General features: G+C 30.8%; 2 protein-coding genes across 4 annotated transcripts; one reads left to right on the top strand and one right to left on the bottom strand.

Annotated features, from left to right (window-relative positions):
- Window positions 1-947: 947 nt before the first annotated feature.
- Window positions 948-2,162, bottom strand: LOC135124073 (CD151 antigen-like). Of its 2 annotated transcripts, XM_064048933.1 has the most exons (6): window positions 2,115-2,162; window positions 1,810-1,960; window positions 1,577-1,765; window positions 1,360-1,533; window positions 1,116-1,313; window positions 948-1,063 (listed from the first exon to the last, which is right to left on the bottom strand). In XM_064048933.1, exons 2-6 carry the CDS (start codon window positions 1,864-1,866, stop codon window positions 1,004-1,006), a joined length of 678 nt encoding a protein of 225 aa, XP_063905003.1. In that variant the 5' UTR covers window positions 1,867-1,960; window positions 2,115-2,162; the 3' UTR covers window positions 948-1,003. The 2 variants fall into 2 exon arrangements, with proteins under 2 accessions (XP_063905003.1, XP_063905002.1); XM_064048932.1 differs by lacking the exon at window positions 2,115-2,162 and having other exon boundaries at window positions 1,810-1,990.
- Window positions 2,163-2,519: 357 nt separating this feature from the next.
- On the top strand, window positions 2,520-27,780 carry LOC135124403 (homeobox protein HMX3-like). 2 transcript variants are annotated; one of them, XM_064049450.1, is made up of 3 exons: window positions 2,520-2,848; window positions 18,228-18,528; window positions 27,473-27,780. In XM_064049450.1, the coding sequence occupies exons 1-3, from the start codon at window positions 2,584-2,586 to the stop codon at window positions 27,681-27,683; spliced, it is 777 nt and encodes a 258-aa protein (XP_063905520.1). In that variant the 5' UTR covers window positions 2,520-2,583; the 3' UTR covers window positions 27,684-27,780. The 2 variants fall into 2 exon arrangements, with proteins under 2 accessions (XP_063905520.1, XP_063905521.1); XM_064049451.1 differs by having other exon boundaries at window positions 18,228-18,522.
- Window position 27,781: the final 1 nt, after the last annotated feature.

A 27,781-nucleotide genomic window follows, 5' to 3' on the forward strand; every position in this document is an offset into this window, starting at 1 on the left:
TATATTTTGACTGCTATAAGATCGGTCTAAAATGATTTGGACAGAACTTTCCATTGCCCCTTAAATATGTACATCCAGACACATCCAATTTTTTCGAAAAATGATGAAATTTGGTTTTGCAAAATGTTATTTATTTTATGATAACCACAGACGGCAGATCAAAAGTCCGATAATCCGGAAGTAACCTACCAAGCATTTCAGCGAGATATCGGTTACATGAAACAAGTCGAAAATATTAAGCAAAAAAATGTAAACTAATTGTGACAAAATTCAAGGCGGATTCATAAACCACGAGTACAGGATCATTTTATTTTATAAAATTTACATAACCTTTACTATGCAAAATGATGAGGAGACGTCATTAAATTGATGGTGGGGGTGATTAGATAAAATATAAGATTTGAGAACAATCGGAACAGAAGTTTCAGAGATTATTATCTGTCTAATAAAAATCGACACAGGGAGACAATACAAAATTCAGAAAGAACTATACTATTGGGCGTTTACTAAACATGATTTTCGGAGAGACACTTTATTTCAAAGATACAGGGCGATTAAACAATAAAAATTAATCTACAGAAGTTGCTAAAAAGGATAAAAAAATCTTAAAATAACCGCATGTTTAGTAAACACTCCGTCTATTTCAAGAATTAAAAAAAATTATATGAGCTATTTTTTGAGTCAAACAATAAAGAAATTGTTCTAAGATAACGTCGTTAAATTTTTGGTGAGTTAATCCTAAATTTTGGATAGATTTTCTTCATGTAATGTACACCTAAAATTTCAAATAATTCAGTCTCGTAGTGTCGAAAATTATCAGTATACTACGTATTTTGAAATTCTTTTTTATGTTGATCTTTGTGCGGGAAAAAGTTTTTTTAAGTTTATAATTAAGATTAAAACGCAAACGAGAGTAAATCTCATACTTTAAAATTTCACAACAATAGAAAATGTATAAAAAAAATATAAACAATCCCTGTAATACTTTAATTAATCCTTTGTGTTATTCAGGCAATGACACTTTTTTTGGCTTCACTGCGTAGTTGATAGCAAAAGACAAAATCTGTAAAAAAACCTAATTAAAATTCATCTTTATCACCTAAATGGTAGCTCACGTTTAAAACGGAAATAGTGAAGGATATAGAACCCGACAATTTAAAATTTTGTCTGGTATATTCTTCAACAGGGTCCACGCAGCCTTTAGTATATGTCGGTTTTTCACACGTAGTATTTCCTCTGCAACAACTTTTCGGATGTGTCCGATTGTGGATTCTTTGAAAATCGTCAGATCCATTATAACCACAACAATGAAACTAAAAAATAATGTTTTAACGTGCACGCACTAGATAAAATTTGTGCCTTCTGATGAAGATAGTCATAAAATGTCTCCCAGTTTTCTTTAGGATCAATAAACATTTCCTGTAGCTCGTGTCTGAAGTCCTGCATGTAATGGGACGTGGGACTTTTTAACAAAAAAGCGACAGTGCCGTAATCCACGTATATTACGAAGAGAAGAAGAGACATAAAAAGAATCTATACATGATTATGAAAACGTCTTTGATTTATTATCTTTTACCATGTTCAGAATCCACTGGTTTCTAGTCAGAACTGCGTAGCATGCAAGAGCCGTCGTAACACTTAACAGCAAACCGATAGCTATCAGAATTGCCCCGATATAAATATAGGGCTTTTGGGTAGCAGCTTCGTATTTTACTTCAAAGTCTATCCAGATAATACCGAAACTGAACAGCAATAAACCTAACAGCTAATAAACTTTTAGCAAATTGTGGTAATAACAACATTACTTACAGCTATTATAACGTTTATAACAAGTATTGCATATCTTGCTCCTTTCTTCACCCTCATTATTTCTTTGTCTTCTGTTTGTTATCACAGTAACAACTACAGTTTTTTAATTATTTTTAATCAAGCGCAGTCCCGTAATTTCGAAATTGTTTGTCTGTAATTTTCTTGTCACTGAGTTAATGACATTAAAATGACAACTTTAAACGAGTCATATAATAATATAATACCGCTTGATTTTATACTATGTATTTATGTAAGGATATATTTTTTTCCCAAAAGTGAAAACAGTGATTTAAAGTAAAACATACCTAGGTAAATACGTACAAAGTAAATACTCATGCACACACTGTTGAATCCGGAACAAAGACGCTACAGACTTTTATATTAAGATCCTCAATTTAATTTAAAAACTCATAAGTACTTCAATATGTTAAAACCTCATGGCTGCATACTTTAAAACGAGGTCACCTAAATCCGCGCTTAAAAAGCAGATTAAACTTTATCCTTACTATATACTAGCGATAATTGGGCAATCCATAAAAATAATTATCCTCGCATTCTGAAAAACTAATGTCCATTGAAAACACATGTTGTCAACTAAATATATCTTAATTATCCCTACCCCATCCAAACCCCGCCTCTTCACTCACCATTGGTGTAAAACCATGACGAACTTAAGTAACTTTAAAGCTCACTTTCAGTGTTTCAGACAAATTAACTTTTAGCATTCTGAAACTATAATCATTATTATGTTTGGGCACATGCAAATCTGAAACCATGACAGAGAAAGTGAGTGAATCGAAAATCGACGCCGATTGCGACAAGAAAAGCAGTGTTTCGGAAAAATCGATCAATTTCTCCATCGATTCGTTGCTGTCGTCTGATAAACCCGCAAGAAGTGATTTTGTGGCATCGCCGCGGCCATATTTGGACAAGTGTGATGCAGAAAAAGTGCAATCGAGTGGCAAAAGTGACATTAAGCGCGAGGTCGAAGAAGTGGTGTCGACTTCCGGCGATTTCTACCAGAGGAATTATCAAGATGGTGAGGGTTTTTTTGGGCTATTATACAACTATAAATTGTCGTTTTCGTGACGATAAATAAGCCTCATTAGCGTATTCACGCACGTCCAATAAGTCGGTTTAGTTTTATAAAAAATCACCGCATAATTGAAAATTTACAAGCGCTAAAAACATCAAAGACTCGGAGAATCTTTTGATATCAGATACAGTAATAAACAAGTCAAGTCGAGGTAAATTTTACGATTTATATTATGTTGGAAATTACACTGTACCGCAGCTATTAACTAATTTTATCTTATTGTTTGGATACAAGATGTTTGACAAAGAAATATTGAGATATTTTTGTGAAGAAATTTTATTTTTGAATTTCACCAAAAAACAAGCTAATAAAAATGTTCGGCAGGAATTTTATGACCATAAAGATACGAATGCGGTTTTATAACCACTGTTGGGCTGTAAATATTTTCTCAAATTTTTTTTCTAATTATGTAGTTTGGGTAAATGAACGTGTTTTACATCTTCCTCATTTAAGTTAAGTATAAATAGAATTCAGGACGGATTAACAGTGATCTTCATTTTCCGTCGCATCATAAGGTGATATTCATAAAGGTATAATTAGAAAGAAGTGGCGAAATTAGGTGTGCAAATAAGCCAGAACAATATTTGAAAGGTAAATATAAATCATTTATTGTAGCGTATCTCTTTATGGCAGTCATTAAGTCCCTTGATTTCACCACTGCTAATTGGCAAATATTATAACAATTAGCATTTATGATGTCACGTTAATGAATAATAACAACTTGTGTGTTTAAGAGAAATTGTAAATAAGTATGTGGATGAATAAACTACTAAAAATCCGTTACTATCAGTTTGCAAAACTCCGAAAGTATTCTTAAAACAGGTTATAACAGGAAAATTTGTCTTAATAAGACAATAAAAAAATATTACATAATTAATAAAACATATTTGTGCACAAATGTTATTTCCATCTGTTAAGCTATTTTGGCAAACTGTAATATAATTTTTTATTTAAGTGAATTGTACACCCGCAATTAAAAAAAAAAGTTGCAAATGGCAATATTAAAATTCAATATTTTTAAGTACCGAAAATTATTTCAAAATGAGTACCTCTCCAACAAAGAAAAAGTAAACCTTTATGAGTAAATAAAATGTTAAAACTTATTTATTTTTGTCCTTTCTAAATTAAGAACGTTGTTTCTCTTTTCAACAAATTGTTGCTTCGTCAAAATTTACAGCCTACAGAACGAATTTTCGTAAAAATTGCTCATAATAAACACATAATAGGTACTTATATTTATAATTTAAGGATTGATGTTTGAAATGTATACCTACACAAAGGAGTTCATAAATGAATTTTTGTTTAGCATTACATTCTTTTAATTTTTCCCGAAATTACATCAACTTTTTTTACATAGTAGCTGAATTTTGTGCAAATGACTTCAGTGTTTTGTTTCAATTACAATAAAATATGGTTCCCAAATGTTATATTTTTTAATCAATGATTTGACACTGATTTATTCAAAGAGAAGAAAATATTGTTTAAAACACTTGAAAATTGTACTGCATTTCAGAAATATCGGTATCAACGTAATTTTGCCGTCCACTCATCTCATAGTATGTGATACCTAATTTAAAATGTTAGTTTTCCAAAAAATTGAAATGCTTATTAGAAAGTAAGAAGGAAACTCATGTTAAATAATATACCACTATATTATTTAACCACCCTTGAACTACCACACTTTATCAACGTACATATTCATAATTTCTCAGTATATGCTTAACTTCGACTGTTTATGTTTATATATTTATACTTTGAAAGAATTTGACTATTAGCAAGTTCAAAGCTGTTAAAAGAAAATGAAATTTGATTGGTTTTGCCTTCTTAAAATTACTTAAGCACACTCAGTTTTTTCCAAAAAGTTGGATGTCAAGGGGATATAATAAACGGACAAATTTTATTTACCGTTTTACCATGCTTCCAACAACTTTAAATTATTCATAAGATTTCACAGTATTCAGCTTAGCATTTTTAAAGTTAAATTGTAAAACAATGTTATACAATTTTGATTTTTTTTCCAAAAAATCATGATACCTAGAGTAAAAACTAAACACGGATTCATAAATCACACATATAGCATGCTATTTTATAAAATAAAAAAAAAATTATTTGGCATAATTTTAAGATGGCATCATTATTATTTAGCGAGGTTATAAACGAATAAATTTTTTTTGTACGTTTACAAAATCTGGATGTCTAGGTTAAAAATTTGCCATCCTATTATCGCTGGGGATGTGCACAATATTTCTAATTCTTATATAAAATTTGACAATAGTTGGTAGAGAAATTTCGAAGATTACCTGCTTAATAAAAATCTGAAAAGACAGCAGCAAGCAGACAGACAGAAACGGGACACCAGTTTTTTTTTATTCTAGGGATCATGAAACATCGAAAAAACTTTAAATTAGCAGTGGTCCGATGGACTCGATTACAATACTTAGTTAGCGCTTAAGCTCGAGAAGTAAAAAGAAGTTGAAGTCATTTTCGAAAAAAGCAAAAGTGAACTAAACTATACTAAAGAAAAAACGCTAAAACTTTATTAATTGTGAAGCGTTTCCTGTGTTAATTTAAATTCTAATTTGAAACTTCCACCCCTTTTTAATTTTATTAAAAAATCGTCGAAAAAATGCACTTAAAAACATAGTCTATTCTAATAAAAAGGTTTTACAGAATCATTTGTTTAAATTAACTGTTCCTAATTTCCAACTTCTATATTTTCCAAGAATTGAAATATTATAGGGAACCACTTAAATTGAGACACCGGGTAGACAAGTAAAATTTATACTAAATGATGAAAAAAAAGTCTTTTAGTCAGCTATGGAATTATTAAAAAAAAAAATGTGTTGGCAAGATCTGCACTGTCACAGCTGGTTGTTTTGGACGTTATGGAAAATTATTCGCGAAATTCTTCTATACCTCGCATTAAAGAGAAATACCATTTACTGTTCCTTGCTTGACCCCATTTCGTAATAACTTTATTTTAAAAATTGTATGTTATGTTCCAAGCATTTTTCTTTATTACACCGACAATATAAATTTCAAACTGACAGGTAGCTTAAAAAAAAAAAAATTCCATGGCTGACTATAGGACGTTTTTATTTCCCGAGAGTAAGTAAAGGAAGTAGTGTAATAGGGTCCATCGGGGGTTACTTTCATGACCCCAAGAGTACCGAAAAAGTGGTTTCCCGTTTCCGTCTGTCTGTCGTCTGTCGTCTATGTCGATTTTTATTAGACAAATAATCTTTGAAACTATTGGACCGATTTTCGCCAAATTTTATATTTAGTTTATGAGTATGGTGTAGATGGTAAAACGGTCATTTGATTGAGGTTATCTAAATTTTATGAAATACTATACTCCTGTACTTGTGGTTTATGAATCTATTTTGATTTCGATTATAATTATTATATTTTTTATGTACTTAACCATCAAAATATAGAAGATTGCAAAATTTCTAACATAAATTTCTAACAGTGATTTTCGGAGTATTTCTGTGACGTGTAACAGTCAGCTACATAAATAAAAAGTCCGGGGATATATGCCGGGGCTTTTTGTTAATTAAACCAAGAATAATTCATTCTATTTTCCAGAAAATTTGAGAATACAGTACTTTTATTATTAGTATTACACAGCACGTATTCGAATTGATATACCTAAGTATTCTTGTTATGGAAAACTCACTTAAAACATACGCGTAACATGTTTCTGTACCTGCAGTTTGACAATCGGCAGTTCACACATTATTTTAACTTATAGGAGTTATAGTAATAAAATTCGTCAATTGAAATAATTTTATAGTTTTTTGAAGAAGTCGGATTTGTTCGACTTTAGATCAGGGGTAACGGAAGCTCTGCCTAAATAACCTTAGATTTTAGTTTTCGTTCATATAATACGTATATAAATAAATGATATTTTTTGAGAGTTGATTAAAATTCCTGAAAAAATTCTGGAACATAAATCTGGACGAGCTGACCAAGATTTTCAGAAAATTCAATTTGACGATGAAATTTTGTAAATATATATGTCGAAAACTGTCATTTATGATTTTATCCATTACAGAAAAATTTTTGGAATTTTTGAAGAAAAGAATCCGAAAAAAACAAGTCGAAATGTAGAAGATGTGTTTCAGTAATTTTCTAAAAATGCTTGAAAAACCGCCAAACATTTATTAGAAAAGTTTGATATTTTTGAAAAGTCCAAAAATCTTCAAAAAGTTCTGGAACATAAATCTCATCAAACTAATTCCTAAAAGAAAACGTATTAATGATCCCGGACCAATATTTTTGGAAAATTCGCTTTGAAGATGAAATTTTGATTCTCGAAAACTGTCATTTTTAATTTTATCGATTCTAGAAAAATTGATGGAACTTTTAAGTATCGAAACTAGAAGAAAATGTGTTGAAGTAATTTTCTAAAAGTGCTCGAAAATCGGCCAAAAGTTGCCTAAATTTGCATCCTCAAAAAATTCTGAGACAAACCTCGATGAGCTGATAAGAAAAACAAAAATTGTAAATGGTCACGGACCAAGATTTTTGAAAATTTCATGTCCTGCCTACCTAACCTTAGATTTTGTTTTTTGTTCATATTGTAGGTATATGAATAATTGATATTTTTGAAAAGTTGATTAAAACTCTTCAAAAAATTGAGGGACACAAATCTCGATGAGTTGATTGGAAAAGCAAATCGTATTAATTAATAGTCCCGGACCAAGATTTTCAAAAAAATTAATTTGACGATGAAATTTTGTAAATATCTCGAAAACTGACATTTATGATTTTATCCATAATAGAAAAATTGTTGGAATCTTGCAAGAAATGAATCCGAAAAACTTCTACAAGTCGAAATCTAGAAGAAAATATGTTTCAGTAATTTTCTAAAAGAACGCGAAAATCGGCCAAAAAATCCATTTGAAAAATGGACACTTTTGAAAAGTTACTAAATAATTCTAAAAAATTCTAGGATATAAATCTCGTCATGCTGATCCGAAAAACCAAACGTATTAATTGTCCGGTACCAATATTTTAAAAAAATCCGGTTTGAAGATGAAATTTTGTAAATATCTCGAAAATTGTCATTTTTTAATAAAAACATTATTTGAATTTTCAAAGAAATGAATCCGATAAAACTTAAAACTCACTTAAAACATACGCATAACATGTTTTTTTTATCTGCACTTTAACAGTGCATACATAATTTATTTTAATTTATAGGATTAATAATGAAAAATAAATAAAATTCGAAAATTTAAATTTTATTATTTTTTGAAGATGCTGGATTTGTTCGAATTTACTTCAGATATAACGGAAGTTCTGCTTAAATAACCTTAGATTTAATTTTTCACTCATGTAGTAGGTATATGGAGACTAACCAATTTTTTTAATTTGTACACGATTTTCCACATTGTAATGTTTATTCACATCTTTCCATGTTACACTGAATTAAGCAAATTAATTTTTGAAAGTAAATCCTGTTTTAACCAAATTTAACAATTTTGATTATTTGTTTCCTTGATAATGTCAAAATACATTTGTTTAAATAATAATAGTAATTAAAAAAATCGTTCCTTTGTAAGAAAAAACATTGGAATTTAAGGAAGGTGGCAATAAAAAAAAGATAAAAAATAAATTTGCGAGAGTTATTTCAAACATGATCATGTATAAACGTTATTTGACAATATGCTCTAACGGAACGAAAAGTTTATGCGACGATCGCGGAAACTAATCGTCGTAGTAAAACTTACGCTAACAAATTTTTTTTTCAAACTTTATATAACGCCACTTTTCACATTATATACCTACTCTTAGTTCATTGAGTTCAAAATCAATAGGATTTTTGATGAATTTGAGTTTTAGGGATTGATCACCTCTTAACTAAGTAAGTATAATTAACTTGAGATAAATTTGATAAAAAAAGTTCCATTTTAGAAAATATAACCGGAGGTTATAATTTTTGTCTACACAGTTTAAAACTTATTAATCATTTCCGCGACTTATTATTATAGTATATATATATAGTAGTTAACTTTTTTAAAAAGGATAAAAACATGTTCAGGTAGATAAGAAGAGTAATTGATTTTGGATACAAAAATTTACTCTTATGTAGCTGAACTTATAATATTCATGGATATTGAGATAAGGTAAATTAATGCATTTATTGTTTTCTGTTTCAATTATAGGTTTTAGGTACTTTTTTTAAGTTAGAGATCACTAAAAATATTGTTATTCTTAGTTTACTAAAAGTGCAATTTCGGAAGAAATTCTACTTTTTTTTCGAATATAAATGAGTATAAAATCTTTCTACTTCCTTAGAAAAATTATAACAACAATTATGTAGAAGTCTATCGAACTCTAACCACTGCAAATAAATAACTACCATTCTTGTTTAGAACAACAAGATCCGTTTGAAGCATAAAAACTGCGTCAACTCATCTCTCTTTGCGCCTAATTACTTCTGTCACTACACACTTTGCCGTTTAATCTCGTGCAACCATTTTCCGAGATAAATCCTCCACTTCCAAGCATACCACAAAGGCCTCCGTCTGAACGTCCCCAAATTAAAAATACACCTAACTCGCAGACAAATTCGAAAATGCCAGGGATATCCGAATTCGCCTCTTGGCATGCCTTCTCACACACATCCTTTACCAGTAGCCTTCTACTGAATGACATACATGTGTATGTGCGGCCATACATCAACGCCTAATTGACAGGGAGTGTTTTAAGAGACAAAGTGACACTAAACGCTGTCTAATTACTAAGCACCTCTCGGCCCCCCTCGCCCAGAAGCTTATTTCCGCAGCTATTTCAAGTCTATTTGCAATAATAACGTTTCTTTCTTCAGTGTTGGCAGCGGCGGACTTTGATATTTAAATTTCGATGTAACGTCGCGATTATCTGCTGAAGGATCTGGAGATAAATTCGAGAAATGGGGCAAATGGGAGGTAAATCAAGGCTGCGATTTTGTAGCGAGTCGATAACATCTAGGTGATTAAAAAATCGGGGATTTGTAGCTGCTGTTCTAATTTTTTGCTTTTGTTTTTAGTGTAATTTCTTCAGTTTTCATTGTATGTGAATTTCTGATTCTGGGTTAGCACTGAAATTTTCTTACAACGGTAACAGTGACCTAGGAATTACAGAACATTAACTAAAATTTATTTATCCATCCTCTTAAATTTGGTAACCAGCCAAAAAAATTATGATATAAATCTTTATGAAAAATTAACAGTTGATATGTTATATTCTTCTTCATTACTATACTTTTATTTATTTGTTTATTTTTTTTTTATTTCGCAACATGGCAACGTCGTTTTCGCCACCAAAAAATAAAAATATTAAAATTTTTGAAAAATCCACCTGTGCTTCAAAAAATAAAAAAGTCCGGTCTTGTTTTCTTTCTGGATTACTGTTCTAGTTAAGTTTCCTAGTCAATATTTTTCCACACACACACATACTCAATATTAAATCAAAAAACACAGCTTAGTTAATTATTAATCTGTTAAGACGTCCAGAGATAAAATGGGCCAAACACGAGACAAATAAATCAAAGTTGCGATTTATTAGCAAGTCGATATTATCTGGGGTTATTTATAAAGTAGTAAGAAAGTAAGGTTTCAGGTTGAGAGGCGGCATCGGTTGGACAATTATTTCGGGAGTTAAGATATTAATCTCTGTTTAGACAGCAGTGTCATGTACCGGCAATTAGTCGGCAGGAAATCTTTCAGGAGATAACTTATTATTATGAGCTGGAGCTTTTTATAGGGACCAAATGGGTTACGGTGACGTGGAATTATAACCGGGCTTATTGGCAAAAATTACAAGAAATTTGTATTGTGATTGGATTTATGATGTATTTTAGCTATTTCGACATATTCCACTCGAGACACATGTACACAAATAAATCAGGCTACAATGTGGTGCATTGTCAGAATGAGCACAAAACACCACTTTGACCTAAAGTGCTAAAATTATGAGGAACCAAAACAAAGTAGGTTTTAAAATTTATATTTTGTGTTATTCGTATTTGAAGGTGATTGCAAATTCTTGAATATCTGTTGTGTTGTCGAAATGATGTTATTCTTAGTGACAGTTCAGATTGATTTTATTGTGGAAGTACTTTGAAAGAAGCTAATTTGTTTCAGGACCATAAACATGTTCGATATCGACTATTGTTGACAATAAAATGTGTAAACACTTTCCTACATTCTTCTTTTTTTTTAATAAACAATTTAGTTCATTTTATATTAATTATGTTGCGTTTTTAAAGAACTTGATAAGTATACTTATATTTATAAGTCAGAAAGTTCAAAATATGTAACTATTATTATTAATATGGCAACAGGTCAGTCAAGTCAGATCAGGTTAGGTCAGATCAGATTAAATCAGGTCAATTCTAATCAAAGTCAGGTCTGGCCAAGTCAATTCTATTCAGCTCAGATCTGGCCAGGATAGGCTGATTCAAGTCAGCTCAGAAAGGGCGAAGCCAAGTCAAGTCAATTTAGACCAGTCCAGGTCGATTCTAGTTAGATCTGACCAAACCAACTCAATTCTGATCAGGTCAGACCTGGCCAGGTCTGATCAGGACTGGCGAGGCCGAGTTAGGTCATGTCAGGCTAAGCCAAGTCAATTCTAGTTAGATCAGACGTGATCTGATCAGTTTTAGTCACGTAAAGTATGGCCAGTTCAATTCTAGTCAAGTTAAGTCAAACCATGTGTGGTCAGTTCGGGAATATTGGGTCAAATCAGGTCAGGTGAACTCAGATAAGGTCAGATCTGGATCTATACACGAACTGAAATAATTAAAATTGATTTAAGAGATTTAATTCATTTTTAAACTTAACTTTTATAGATCTTTTTTTAAATAATGTTGACCTCGACAAGTTGATTCGAAAAATAAAAAGTGTCAATGGTCCCGGACCAAGATTTTCAGTAAATTCAGTTTGAGGATGTAATTTTGTAAATGTTATTTTTCATTTTATCGCTTCTAGAAAAACGAATCCGAAAACTAGAAGGCACTGTGTTTTAGTATTTTTTTAAGCGTAATGAAAAAACGACCAAAAATTATTTGAAAAATTAAATTAATATTTTATTAAGTGTGACATTGAAATTTTGTAAATATTTCGAAAACCCACATTTATGATTTTATTCATTCTAGAAAAATTGTTGGAATTTTCGAAGAAAGGTATCCGAAAAAACTTCTACAAGTCGAAATCTAACAGAAAATGTTTTTCAATAATTTTCCAAAAGTGCTCGAAAAACGACCAAAAAATTAATTTACAAATTAATATGTATTTTTGAAACGTTGCCTAAAAATTCCCAAAAAATTTAGGAACAAATCTTAACGAGCTAATTCAAGAAACACGTGTTAATGGTCCTAGACCAAGATTTTCGGAAAATACGGTTTAAAGATGAAATTTTGTGTGAAGTGTAGAAAAATTGTTGGAATTTTTGAAGAAAATGTGTTCCAGTCATTTTCTAAAGGTGCTCGAGAAAAGGCTAAAAAATTCATTAGAAAATTTGATATCTTTGAAGAAGTTGCTTGCTTAAAAATGTCTAAAAATTCTGTGATGTAGGTCTCGATGAGCTAAATCGAAAAGCAACACGTATTAATTGTGTCGGACCAAAATTTTGAGAAAATTTGGTTTGGGATTGAAATTTTGTAAATATCTCGAAAACTGTAACTTATATTTTTATCGATTTTAGAAAAATTATTGTAATTTTTGAAGAAATGGATCCGAGAAAGACTTCTACGATTCAAGATCTAGTAAAAAGTGTGTTCCGGTAGTTTTCTAAAAGTGCTCTAAAAACGGCCAAAAATTCATTTGAAAAATTAATATTTCCTGAAAAGTTGCTTAAAATTCCTCAAAAAATTCTTGAGCATACATTTTACGAACTGATTCGAAAAACCGAACGTACTAATGGTCATGGAAGGAGATTGTCGGAAAATGCGTTTTGAAGATGAAATTTTGTAATCAACTCGAAAACTGTTATTTATAATTTTATCGATTCTAGAAAAATTCTTGAAATTTTTGAAAAAATGAATCCGAAAAAACTTTTACAATTCCACATCTGGAAGAAAATGTGTTGCAGTAGTTTTCTAAAAGTTCTCGAAAAACGGCTAAACAATTGATTTAAAAAAATTCATATTTTTGAAAAGTTCTGGGATATAGTTCTGGGATTCGAAAAACAACACGTACCTATTAATTGTTCTGAAATTCAGTTTAAGGATGAAATTTTGTCAATATTTCGAAAACTGTCGTTTTTAATTTTATCAATTCTAGAAAAATTGTTAGAATTTTCTAAGAACTGAATCCGAAAATAACTTCTAAGTATCGAAACTAGAAGAAAATGTGTTCAAATATGCATCCTCAAAAAATTCTGAGACACAAACCTCAACGAACTGATTCGAAAAACAAAAATTGTCAATGGTCACAGACAAATATTTTTGAAAAATTTGGTTTGAAGATGAAATTTTGTAAATACATATGTATAATTGTATAGGTATATATCTCGAAAATTGTTGCTTATTTTGTTATCAATTCTAGAAAAATTGTTGGAATTTTAGAATAAATGCATCCGAAAAACTTCTACAAGGCGAAATCTAGAAGAAAATGTGTTTCAATAATTTTCTAAAACTGCTTGAAAACCGGTCAAATAATTCGTTTGAAAAATTGATATCTCTGAAAAGTTGCTTAAAATTCTACAAATCGAAATCTGGGGTGAGATTTTGTTTCTATAACGATAAAATATCGGTACCGATAAAATCTTGTCGTCTTTTTCTTTCGCATCTGAAATTTATATTTTCGTCCTTGTCATTTATCGCTTCGTTTTCGCTTCGTATCGTATCTGTAGAAACAGAATCCCACCCCTGGAGACAAATCTGTTTCCGTAATTTTCTAAAAGTGCTTAAGAAACGGCCAGAAAATTCATTTGAAAAACTGATATTTTAAAAAGTTGGCAAAAAAAATCCGCAAAAAATTCTAGAACATAAATCTCGTTGAGCAGATCCGAAAAATAAAACGTATTAATGGTCCTAGACAAAAATTTTCGGAAAATTAAGTTTGACGATGAAATTTTGTAAATACTTCAAAACCGTCATTTAGTATTTTATTCATTCTGGAAAAACTGTTGAAAATATTCGAAGAAAAGAATCCGAAAAAATGTATTTCAGTAATTTTCTAAAGGTGTCCTAAAAACGGTCAAAAAATGTATTTGAAAAATTAATATTTTTGAAGAGTTGCTTAAAAATCCTCATAAAATTCTGGGACATAAATCTCGACGAGCTGATTCGAAAAACAAAACGTATTAATTGTGCCGGACCAAGATTTTCGAAAAATTTGGTTTAAAGGTGAAATTTTCTAAATATCTCGAAAAGTGTCATTTAGAATTTTATCGATTCTAGAGAAATTGTTGGAATTTTTGAAGAAATGAATGCGAAAAAATCTTCTACAAGTCGAAATGTACAAGAAAATATGTTACAGTAATTTTCTGAAATTGCTCGAAAAACAGACAAAAAGTCATTTGAAAAATTGATATTTTTGAAAAGTTGCTTATAAATGCTGAAAAAATTATTGGAGAAAAATCTCAACGAGCTGTTTCGAAGATCAAAAAGTGCCAAAGCTCTCGGATGATTATTTTACCGATTTTAGAAAAATTATTAGAATTTTCGAAGAAATTAATCCGAAAAAAAATTCTACAAGTCGAAAATTAGAAGAAAATGTGTTTCATTCATTTTCGAAAAGTGCTCCAGAAACGGACAAAAATTCATTTGAAAAATTTATATTTTTGACAAATTTCCAAAAAAATCCTCAAAAAATTTTGAGACAAATCTCGGCTAGCAGATTCGCAATACAAAACGTATTGTTGATCCCGGACCAATATTTTCGGAAAACTCTATTTAAAGGTCAAATTTTGTAAATACATATCTCAAAAGCTGTAATTTTTAATTTTCGAAGCAATGAATCCGAAAAAAAATTCTACAAATCGAAATCTAAAAGAAAAAAATGTGTTTCAATAATTTTCTAAAACTGCTCGAGAAACAGCCAAAAAATTCATTTGATGAAAAATTGATATATTTGAAAAGTTGCTTTAAAATCTTCAAAAAATTCTGAGACATAAATCTCCACGAATTGATTCCAAAAACAAAACGGACCAAGATTTTCGGAAAATTTACTTTGAAGATGAAATTTTGTAAATATCTCGAAAACTGTCATTTTTATTTTATCGATTCTAGAAAAATTGTTGGAATTTTCTAAGAAATGAATCCGAAAAGAAACTTTTAAGAGTCTAAACTAAAAGAAAATGTGTTCAAGTAATTTTCTAAAAACAGCCAAAATTCAATTTGAAAAATTGATATTTTTGACAAGTTGCCTAAATATGTATCTTCAAAAAATTCTGGGGCACAAACCTCGATGAATTGATTCGAAAAACAAAAATTCTCATTGGTTCCGGACCAACACTTTTGAAAAATTCGGTTTAAAAATGAAATTTTTTAAAAATATCTCCAAAAGTGTTGGTTTTCTTTTTATCGATTCTAGAAAAATTGCTGGAATTTTCGAAACGAATCCGAAAAAACTTCTTCAACTCTAAATCTAAAAGAAAATATGTTTCAGCAACTTTCTAAAAGTGCTCGAAACGGCCAAAAAATGTATTTGAAAAATTGATATTTTTGAAACGTCGCCCAAAAATCTTCAAACAATTCTGGGAACTAAACTATGACGAGCTTAGTCCTGGTGATCTGAGCTTCCGGGGTTTCATACCGAGTATCATAATCTCTTTCCACATAGTCCTGGACCAAAATTTTTGAAAAATGCGGTTTGCAAATGAAATTTTGTCACTATGTCGAAAACTTTCATCCATCATTTTATGGATTTTAGAAAAATTGTTGTAATTTTTATAGAAATGAATCCGAAAAATTTTCTACAATTCGAAATCTACAAAAAAATCTCTTCCAGTAGTTTTCTAAAATGCTCGAAAAACCGCCAGAAATTTCCTTTGAAAAATTAATATTTTGGAAAAGTTCCTCAAAAATTCTGGGACATAAATCTCGAGGAACTGAGTCGAAAATTCAGTTTGACAATGAAATTTTGTAGAGTAAATAGTTCGAAAACTGTAATTTTTTATGTTATAGATTCTAGAAAAACTTTTACTAGTCGAAATGTCGAAAAAATGTGTTTTAATAATTTTCTAAAATTCCTGGAAAAGAGACCAAAAAATTCCGCTTATAAAAAATTGTTGGAATTTTTGAAGAATCAAATCCTATAAAAACTACGGTTCGAAATCTGAAAGAAAATATGTTCCAGTAGTTTTATAAAACTGCCCAAGAAACGCCCAAAAATTAATATGAAAATTTAATATTTTTGAAAATTTGCTTAAAAATCCTCAAAAAATTTTGATATATAAATCTCGGCGAGCTAGTTCGAAAAACAAAACGTACTAATTGTCCCAGCCCAAGATTTTCGGAAATGAATCCGAAAAAAACTTCAACAAGTCGACATCTAGAAGAAAATGGTGTTTCATTACTATTTTAAATGTACTCGAAAATGGTCATTTGAAAAGTTGATATTTTTGAAAAGTGCCTAAAAATTCTCAATAAATTCTGAGACATAAATCTCGACGAGCTGAGTCGAAAAACAAAACGTATTAATGGCCAATTTGAAGATGAAATTTTGTAAATATCTGGAAAACTGTAATTTTTATTTTTATCGATTCTAGAATATTTGATGAAATTTTTGAAGAAATGAATCCGACAAAAGCTTATACAATTCGAAATCTACAATAAAATTTGTTCTAGTAATTTTCTGAAAGTAGGTACTCGAGAAACGGCCAATAAATTTATTTGAAGAATTGGTATTTTTCAAAAGTTGCTTCTTGAAAAGATTCTCAAAAAATTCTGGGACTTAAAGATGGACGAGATGATTCTAGAAATTAAAAGTGTCAATGGTCTCAACTCAATTCTGGTCAGGTCAGAAGTGAAGTAACTAAAATAAGTACAAAAATATAGGAATTCATATTTCTAAACACAATTTGCAAATTCTGAACGAGGAACGAAAGAAAAATTTTGACTGCTAATACATGATTAGTTTTCAGTTCAAAGAAGAAGATAACGGACAAAGTTTCATGACAATTTTGGTATAATCAGTAGGAATTGAGTGTGAGAAGTTTTAATGGAAGAGATGCATTAAAATTTAAAAGCAAACATTAAATGAAAAGATAAAAAAAGAAGAGCAAAGAAATAAAACAGCAAGATATTAGGAAAGATCTCTAGTAAAATGTGGAGTAACGGAAAAATTTAAATAAAAAATAGAAATTAACAAAAAATGAAATAAAAAAAGAATTAAAGAAGATCTCAAATTAGGCAATATAATGCAAGCTAACCGGATGTTGACGATTTGCTAATTAAGGTAGAAAATACTAATTTTTAGATTTTTTTCAAATTAGCGGCTTTGGAACAGTAATCAACAAATATATTAGTTAATTTACTTTATGTCCTTAAGGTTCGGTTACCTAAATGAAAATTAACACCATTATCTTACTTCAATTTATTTTCACGGTTGCGATTCTTCTTGGGTTTTACGTAGTACACTCTAACTTTTTCCCCAAAATTCACAAAAGTTTGCCATAACATGAATTTCTGACAATATTTTGCCGAAAGTAATCAATATTTGCTCCCCTTTAGCGCTTGATCAAAATTCAGCGAGCTAAAAAATTCGTGGGCTAGTTGTGACTTTAAAAAAGAAGTGACTTAATTCTCCCATTAAGTTGGACCGTGAAACTATCGTACACTTTATTTTTGTCAAACACCCAACCCGAGCAAAATTTGTAACAATCATACACTGTGACTTCCTCAAAATGTAACACTCCCAAGCTAATTAACCCGCTGTAAATACTCCAACAACTGTCATAAATTTATTTAAAACATCCCAAAGTCCTGGTAAATTTAATTTAGTACCAAAGAATTCTTAAATGTCGTTTATAACAGAAATTAATGTCACTTATGCGGCTCTAATCGGCGCACACGAAACCGTCCTTAAATCACCCGGTATTTAAGGCAAACACTCACGTTTGTCGATAATATATTGCCGCGAGATAGCGGTGCGCTTGTTTTTTTGTGTCATTTTTCAACGCTCTCTAGATCGTTAGCTGTTTAAAATCTAATTCTGTCTCTGGCGCAAATTAGCGTCTTCTTAACATGTCTGCACTTCCCACCCGACGTTCGGGACATAAATTTCGCCACGGCAAATTAAAAACAACTGTTGGGTGTTGGGTTATGCGGTGCCGCTCGAAGACGAGCTTTTGTCACTTATTTTACGACGTTGTGTGTCTTCAGATGCCGCCGACGCGCGATCGGACGAAGAGAGGAAGAAGAGGCCGAGGACGGCGTTCACGGCGGCGCAGATCAAGTCTCTGGAGGCGGAATTCGAGAGGAACAAGTATTTGTCGGTGGCGAAGAGGTGCCAATTGTCCAAAACCTTGAAGTTGACGGAGACGCAGATCAAGATTTGGTTTCAGAATAGGAGGACGAAGTGGAAGAGGAAATATACGAACGATGTGGAGTTGCTGGCTCAGCAGTATTATAGTTCGATGGGGATTTTGACGCCCAGGCCCATTTTCTTGGGCGATAGGTTGTGGTAATTTCTTTTTTTTTGTGCTGTTATCAGTTTGTGTGATTCATGTATTAAAGATTTCAGAATAAGGCAAAAGAACTGATAGCAAGAGATTTTAAATATAGATTATTAAGTTTCTAACATCTTTAGAAGAATAATTGGCTATAAAATGAATTAGTTGTGTATTTTTGAGAAGGGAAGAGGAGAAAATGAATCTTTTCTTCTCGAAATAAGTCACGAAATCACGAGTATAAAAAAAGGAAAAGGCAGTTTACGCCAGATTTATTGATGTAGCTTTTCTCTCTGTTTTTATTTTATCGAGGGCATCTAAAAATGAGGAAAATGTTATTTCGAAAAAAAGCAGTTAAGTTGACCATACACGAAAAACCGCTTGTCTTAGTTTAAAATAATTATTTATTAAATGTAAAAAAACACAAGACGTTTTCAGTAATCCTATCTATGAAATTAAAACTTTCCTTCTAGAATCCTATTTTAGAAATGGAAGTAAACTGGAAAAAATGGCGACGTTAAGTTCACAAAAAAATCCCATAGGATTATTTTTAAAATCTGCCTTACAATTTTTTGTAGAAGCATATATAAAGGTACCTATGTGCTTTGTTGTGATATCAATTATATCAAATTTTAATAAATAGAATGTTTATAAAAAAATTAAAACTTTACAATTTTGAAATATCGATGTATCAGGTTTTTCAAAAAATAAAACACCCTGTAGTTTATTACTGTATCTTAATCTATTTTTTGTTCTCGTTCTTCTAATATGGCGATGTGTCTCTTGAAAAAGTAAAAAATCGCATTAACTGTCAACTTATTAGAATATTAAAAACACTTGACAAAAAAGAAACAGCACAGTTATTTGAAAAAACTGAAATGTCGATGTTTGAAAACTGTAATCATTTAAATTTTTTTAGAAACACTCTATATATGAAAATAAATTACTTTTATAGCACAAGAAAGCGCGTATATTTATTTACCTCTCTACAAAATATTGTATCACAGATTTTAAAAATAACCTTACTACGATTATTTTGTAAACCCTTCCATTGCTAAAAAATTTCAAGAAAATTGGGCAAGGTGGCAACGTCGCATCGCAATTTCAAAAATAATCTGTGCTTATATAAAGAGAGAAGAAGTCAGTCAAAATATGTAAAAATATATAGGGTGTTTCCTTAAAAAAAATTAAGTTGTGTGTTACGCCTTAAAAACAGAACACTCTGTACAGTTAAACATAATTTTACTGTATAGTCCTTAAAGAATCGTACAATTCTTTGTCTCTATTTCTAATTTTAATAATAATTTATCAAAAGTCGACCACAAAACTTGCAGAAATTGAAAATCGCCATTGACATTCAAAAAATAATAATATTAAAGTACTACAAGCGTTTTTCGTTCACGATCAACTTTGACTAGTATCTTTTCGATCACGAGGTATAAAAAAAGGAAGTTACTCCAAATTTATTTAAGTATGTTGTTTTTGTTGGAGTTTAAAACATTTTTCAAGTCGCATCTAGTGTCAGCATGCCCGCAATGTCAAAACTGTCAAAACTAAAACATAAGGTTACACCACTTAAAGCTGTTGTACAATTTCTGACAGTGAAATGACATTGACGTCCAAGATTTTCTGCCCCAACTGTATCTAGAGTTTCTAAATACTCTTTTGTCCTATGTCAAATTTATCTTAAAATGGAAAATCCACAACCTGAATTAAGTTTTAAAACAAAACCTCGGTTTAGATAGTTTAATTATTCTTATATTGGCACTACCAAGTTTGAGAGTTTCTTGACGTTTGAAGTTTAAAAATGGTAAAAAACTGGCAATGAAACATAACCTTAAATTTGACACTAGAAGAAATCACTATAAAACTGCAATGGCAACGTTGTCAGTTGTATTTTCGAAAAACTTGTAGTGTTCGTGGATTTTTGATTTTGGAATAATATAGGTATACATAGACTGCTTCTAAAGTAACAAACTGGGAGTACAATTTACTTTCGATAAACATTCTCTTTTATATGTTGTATGTATTAATTAATTATTGAAAGTTCATTTCACTCAGAACACTCTGTAGAAAAATGTTTTAGGAACACATTATTTTTGCGAAAAGCGTACAGTTTTCGTTTACACTGAGGATATAACCACTATTACTGTTGAAAATCTGTGAACACTTTTAATGTGAAATGTAAAATATTGTGCCTTGTAGGAGAATACGAAAATACAGATTTCCAGATTTTATCTACCTATCTCTTTTCATTTTGCGTCTATTGTTACAAATATTTTAACAGATAAACTCCGAAATTATGGTAGGCTGGTTATCTCGAAATTTTAGATGTACTTTAAAAAACTTGGTAAGGTCGATTTATAAACTCCGCCCCTCGAGCTGCCAACGAATGAAAAATTAAACACAACTGAACTTGGGATCGAGATGGGTGGGGCTTAATTTTTGGCTTGTTTTTTTCTTAATATACATACCTAGTATTTTTTGAACAACACGATCTCAAAAACATGTTTTTTATTTCTTGTAGAGAAATACGGATTTTGCATTGAAGCTTGGCTCATGACGAATAAAAAAATCATCACAATTGAGATAGGGTGGGTGGGCGAGGCTAATGCATTTAGTTTTCTTTGTATAAAACGATCACTTAAAAACATATTTCACACGGTAATTTCTCGTAGAAAAATAAGGATTTTACAATTAATACGAATTATGAATGAAAAAAATCATCAGAATTGAGATAGGGCGGGTGGGCGGGGCTTATATTTTGGCTTTTTTTCTTAATACACATATTTAAGTCATCTTTTCACAACAAGAACCTTCGAACATTGTTAAAATGGTACATTTTTACAAGGAAGTATGGATTTTGCAATTATGGAGCAAAATCGATATTTCCTTATATAAATTTTCAATTTTAAACATGTTTTAAGTTTCATGTTGTGAAAACAAGTCTCCACATATTAAAACAAAAGGCAAAATGTAAGCCCGCCCACCCACCCTGTCTCAATTGTGATGATTTTTTTATTCGCCGTGAACCAAGGGGACGGAGCTTAACTGCAAAATATTTATTTTTTTACGAGAAATTAAAAACATGTTTTTTTGTATCATGTTGTTCAAAGAATACTATGTATATTAAGAAAAAAAAACAAAATATAGAAGCCGCCCACCCACCCCATCTCCATTGTTATGATTTTTTTTATTCCTGGAAACTTAAAACATGTTTAAAATGGTAAATTTTTGTAAGGAAATATGAATTTTGCAATTAGGCACCGCCCCTGGGTCTGTCGACGAATGAAAACTACATTAATTAGTAACTATTTAGATCAGGGCAGGTATATATGGGGCTTAATCTTTGGCTTTAATTTTTTCTTAATATACATAACATAGTATTTTTTGAATAACACGATATGCAAAAACATGTTTTACATAGTAATTTCTTGTAAAGACATAATAAGGATTTTGCAATTAAATTCCGCTCCTTCGGCTCTCAACGATTAAAAAAAATAATCACAATTGAGATAGGGTGTGTGGGCGGGGCAGATATTTTGCCTTTTACTTCCCGAGCGTAAGCAAAGGAAGTATTGTAATCGAGTCCGTCGGCCGACTCTCTACTTTTACGTTTTCTCAATCTTTCATGACCCCTAGAAGACGAAGAAATAGGTCTCCCATTTCCGTCTGTCTGTCCGTCTGTCCGTCTGTCCGTCCGTCTGTCCGTCTGTCCGTCTGTCCGTCTGTCCGTCTGTCCGTCTGTCCGTCTGTCCGTCTGCCGTCCCGAATTTTTATTAGACAGATATTCTCCGAAAGTACTCGACCGATTGTTGTGAAATTTTGTACTTATATTAAGAATATCATGTAGATGGTAAAACGCTAACCAAAATTTGTCTAATCATCCCCACCACTAATGCGATGACGTCACTTCAAAATTGTACATAGTAAATGGGTTTTCAATTGTATAAAATAACATAGTCCTACACATGTAGTTTACAACTCTGAATCGACTTTTCACCCGAAACGTCCAGATTTTTGGAAAAAAAAATCAAAATTATAAAACAACATTTTGAAATTTAATTTTTAATCTGCTAACCAGAATGCTTTGAAATGTTGCAGATGTTTTAAGGCTATAAAGAGCATCATAAATCTTTAGTCAAAAAATATTTGCTTATCCCCTCCAAAAACTTGATGACGTCAGCTCAAAAGTTTGTGGAATAAATCATATCTAAAATGTACAAAATATGATGAGTCTGTACTTGTGATCTATCACTCCATTCATATTTTTTGGATTTGCATATACAAGGTGACTCAAAAAAATTAATGAATGCGTAAATTTATTTTACTGATTTACTCAGAAACTACAAAACCGAATGCTTTGAAATCTTGCAAATGTTTTAAGGTTATAAAGAGCATAATAAATGTTTAGTCAAAATATATTTGCTTATCCCCTCCAAAAAATTGATGACGTCAGCTCGAAAGTTTGCCGAATAAATCCTATCTAAACTGTAAAAATATGATGAGTCTGTACTTGTAATTTATCACTCCATTCATATTTTTTGGATTTGCATATACAGGGTGACTCAAAAAAATTAATGTATGCGTAAATATATTTCATTGATTTAATCAGGAACTACAAAACCGAATGCTCTGAAATCTTGCAGATGTTTTAAGGTCATAAAGAGCATAATAAATGTTTAGTCAAAATATATTTGCTTATCCCCTCCAAAAACTTGATGACGTCAGCTCGAAAGTTTGCCGAATAAATCATATCTAAAATGTACAAAGTATGATGAGTCTGTACTTGTCATTTATCACTCCATTCATATTTTTTGGATTTGCATATACAGAGTGACCCAAAAAAATTAATGAATGCGTAAATATATTTTATTGATTTAATCAGGAACTACAAAACGGAATGCTCTGAAATCTTGCAGATGCTTTAAGGTCATAAAGAGCATAATAAATGTTTAGTCAAAATATATTTGCTTATCCCCTCCAAAAACTTGATGACGTCAGCTCGAAAGTTTGCCGAATAAATCATATCTAAAATGTACAAAGTATGATGAGTCTGTACTTGTCATTTATCACTCCATTCATATTTTTTGGATTTGCATATACAGAGTGACCCAAAAAAATTAATGAATGCGTAAATATATTTTATTGATTTAATCAGGAACTACAAAACGGAATGCTCTGACATCTTGCAGATGTTTTAAGGTTATAAAGAGCATAATAAATGTTTAGTCAAAATATATTTGCTTATCCCCTCCAAAAACTTGATGACGTCAGCTCGAAAATTTGCCGAATAAATCATATCTAAAATGTACAAAATATGATCAGTCTGTCCTTTTGATCTATCACTCCATTCATATTTTTTGGATTTGCATATACAGGGTGATTCAAAAAAATAAATGAAAGCGTAAATTTATTTTACTGATTTACTCAGGAACTACAAAACCGAATGCTTCGAAATCTTGAAGATATTTTAAAATTATCATAAGCATGGTAAATTTTTGATCAAAATGTATTTGGTCGTCCCCCCTAAAAAATTTATGACGTCACCACAAAATTTTGCTGAATAAATCCTATCTAAAATGTACAAAATATGGTGAGTCTCTTCTTGTGATTTATCATCCCATTCAAATTTTTTCGATTTGCATATACAGGGTGACTCAAAAAAATTAATGAATGCGTAAATTTATTTTATTGATTTAATCAGGAACTACAAAACCGAATGCTTTGAAATCTTGCAGATGTTTTAAGGTCATAAAGAGCATAATAAATGTTTAGTCAAAATATATTTGCTTATCCCCTCCAAAAAATCGATGACGTCAGCTCGAAAGTTTGCCGAATAAATCCTATCTAAACTGTAAAAATATGATGAGTCTGTACTTGTGATTTATCATTCCATTCATATTTTTGGATTTGCATATGCAGGGTGACTCAAAAAAATTAATGAAGGCGTGAATTTATTTTATCGATTTAATCAGGAATTACAAAACCGAATGCTTTGAAATCTTGGGAATATTTTAAAGTTATTATAAGCATGGTAAACTTTTGTTCAAAATGTATTTGTTCATCCCTCCTAAAAAAATTGATGACGTCACCCTTAAATTTTGCTGAATAAATCCTATCTAAAATGCAAAAAATATGATGAGTTTGTACTTGTGATTTATCATTCCATTCATATTTTTTAGATTTTCTTAAGAGGTGGTTCAAAAAAATTGATGAAGTCAATTTATTTTATTGATTAAATTAAAGGCAACACTTATTATTAGTATTACACCCCAACCAACCCAATTTGGTAGACACAAAATTTGTTAAAGGAAAAACTCGGTTGAAACATAAGGGTAGCACGCTTATTTACATCGACTTTAACATTACAGACCTGCATTTGTTTTATGCGCTCACTTGGTTCCGCGAATGTGAAATAGACATGTTTATAATCAACCAGTTGTGAATTTCACCGTCAAGAATTAAAATAAAACCCAATGTTTTATATAATAAGCGGAAGTCGAAGCAATAAAACCGATGGACGTTTTGTTTACAGTTTCTCTGTTTGACTCTCACGTATGCTGTTACGCTTGTCATCTTAAATTAAGAATGTTTATACATAAACGATTTTCAGTTGCCTTTCATATTACTAGACAGCGGATTTTTGTCGGGCTACGTCACGTTTAATCGGTACTAATTCCATAAATATAATTAACGATTTATTAATCAAACGGCTAAGTAAATGAGAACGGGAATTAACAGCAGAGCGCAACGAAACAGCGTTATTCTAATCTCAAATAAACGAAGTGCAGTCCGCAACCGCAATGAATTCGCATCCCGTACGAGCCGTACCGAGTTTGGCCTTGCCTAGCCCGACAGAAATCCGCTCTCTAGATATTACACACCGACGCCGTATACGTGAGTAAATTGTTTCGTTATTTTATTGATTATAAGAAATCAATATTCAAAACGACCCAATTCATTTTTCCGAAAATTTGGGAATACAATAATTTTATAATTAGTAATACACTACATCTATCCCAACTGATATACGTGTCCTTGCAAAAATGTTGATGACGTCATCACAATTTTTTTTTAAATTCCCACTACAAAAATGTAATGAGAAAAAAAACCACAATAGGCATGCAGTCGTCAAGTTTCCGACAGCGAAGGAAGTACTGTCTAAACTCTTTAGACCAATTTTTTCTTAATATACGTAGTCGTCTTTTCAGAACAAGAAACTTAAAACATGTTTAAAATGGTAAACTCTTGTAGACAAATATGGATCTTATAATTATGCCCCGCTCCTCGATCTGATAACGTATAAAAAAATCATCACAATTGAAATAGGGCGGGTGGGCCGGGCTGCATTTTGCCCTTTTTTTCTTAATATGTGTAGAGTTATTTGGACAACAAGAAACTTAAAATATGTCTAAAATTATAAATTTTTGTAGTAATCAACTTAAATTCTCTACTTTTCTTCTACAACCCCTTTAAATACGGTAAAATTTGAACATCAAAGCTACGATCAACGGCAACGGGAATTTCAACGTCAACAGCAAATTGTAAATCCCATTGTAAAGATCCTTGTAATGGCTAATCAAATATATACATTCATCTTCTCCCAAAAAATTGATAATCAACTCGAACTTTTATTAAGTGAATCCCACTAACGGTTTAATAATCTACGCCTATTTTTAGTTTTCCAAAAAAGAAAAATTTACACAATAAATTTTAAGATAATACATGAACTTCACATACGATTTCTTTCAAATTTTAAAATTTGTATACTCAAATGAATTTTGTCGATCCCTATATCACGACTTTTTTTATATTTATGACTTTTTTATCGACTGAGAATGAAATAAATACTTAAGTGATCGCAATTTATTAGTCTGTCAAAAATATATACCTTCAAGCTAAAAATAACAGCGTTTACAGAATTTCTTTACCCGCTCTCAAGATGTAAGAAAACCAATAGTCTACAGCTCTCTTATGAAATGACTAAAATGGAAAACTTTCAAATAAGTATAAGAAAAATCTTTATTATCTCTTCATCGTGTCAATTTTAATATACTTTTGTCGATTTTTTATTATCTTAATCATAATAAAAAAAAAGTTACAAATTTTTGACATGGTGCCTTATAAAATAGACTGTTTAAGAAATAGTTTTGTTATAATTTTTAACAGAAATTTTCAGAAACGAAACTATTTGGGAAAAAATGTGGTAGGACCAACATTTTCAGAAAATAACTTAATAAGAAAGAAAAATCATATGCGGTAGAACGAAAAATGTTGGAATGAAAACTTAGAAAATCCGTTCATAGAGTGTTCTCACGTACGCTACAGCTACGTGTATAACTGATTGCATATCTACGTTGGCGCTTGAGAGATTGTATTTATTTTTTACATTTTTTTCTTTCCAACAAATTTACTTTCTTAAAAAAATCTCTCTAGCTTCATATTTTTCGGCAGCTTTTCGTTCTATTATTTTTCTCCTAATATTTACCACACAGTAATCCGCGAAGAGGGTAAATGAGTGAAAATTAGGTACAAAATTAAACAAACTTTTTTTAAGTTCCTACCCAATTTTTGTTTTACTTTTTAAATGGAGTATCATGTGCGTGGTGCACATCTTGATTTGTTCGAAACTTTTAGATTCAAATTTTATTTAAAACTGTAGTTTGGTTTACAAATAATGAACAATGCAAACATTCAGGATTATATTTATGCTACTTATAATCCACAAAATATTAATTCCTAAAAATATACCACCCAAATACGTCATTAATCTGTCTACAGTTTCTCCTTCAAGTTTGATGAGCCGGAGTAAAACGTTTACAATTTATGACATTGCTGCAGATGAAGTAAATAAAACAATAATAATAATAATAATAATGCGGTTTCAAAAAAGAAAAAATACAAAATAAATGTACAAGTGTAAAACCCACATATTTTTAACAATTTTTTTTTCAGGTTTTTTAATTACCCTGGACAGCCCGGCTTATCCAGCGTCCCATCTGTGTTACCCAACGTCATGCCATCAGCACCCAGCACGTCCATGATGTCCCACATATCCAGACAATGCGTCTCAAATTACATCAACTTCCCTGAACAACACCACCAACCTGACAGCTCTCCAATAATGCAACTACAGAATTTTGGAAGACATTTCGAGAGCGCCTAAAATTTACACTAACCTGTTTTCAGTTACCAAAGAATTTCTTATAAGCTTTATAAAGTTGTTTTGTACTTAGGTTAATTTTTAATAATAAATAACAACAA

This window comes from Zophobas morio, unplaced genomic scaffold (assembly GCF_036711695.1).
Source record: "Zophobas morio isolate AGI-343-1 ecotype UQ-CSIRO unplaced genomic scaffold, CSIRO_AGI_Zmor_V1 ptg000007l, whole genome shotgun sequence".
Lineage (NCBI taxonomy): Eukaryota > Metazoa > Arthropoda > Insecta > Coleoptera > Tenebrionidae > Zophobas > Zophobas morio.

Excerpts from the sequence above, each read along its gene's own strand:
- LOC135124403 (XM_064049450.1), top strand. The coding sequence starts at position 2,584 with ATGACAGAGAAAGTGAGTGAATCGAAAATCGACGCCGATTGCGACAAG. Across the intron at positions 2,849-18,227 it reads CCAGAGGAATTATCAAGATG|ATGCCGCCGACGCGCGATCG; the intron begins GTGAGGGTTTTT and ends GTGTGTCTTCAG. Across the intron at positions 18,529-27,472 it reads TTCTTGGGCGATAGGTTGTG|GTTTTTTAATTACCCTGGAC; the intron begins GTAATTTCTTTT and ends TTTTTTTTTCAG.
- LOC135124073 (XM_064048933.1), bottom strand. The coding sequence starts at position 1,866 with ATGAGGGTGAAGAAAGGAGCAAGATATGCAATACTTGTTATAAACGTT. Across the intron at positions 1,766-1,809 it reads TTATAAACGTTATAATAGCT|CTGTTAGGTTTATTGCTGTT; the intron begins GTAAGTAATGTT and ends AAAGTTTATTAG. Across the intron at positions 1,064-1,115 it reads TCACTATTTCCGTTTTAAAC|ATTTTGTCTTTTGCTATCAA; the intron begins GTGAGCTACCAT and ends GTTTTTTTACAG.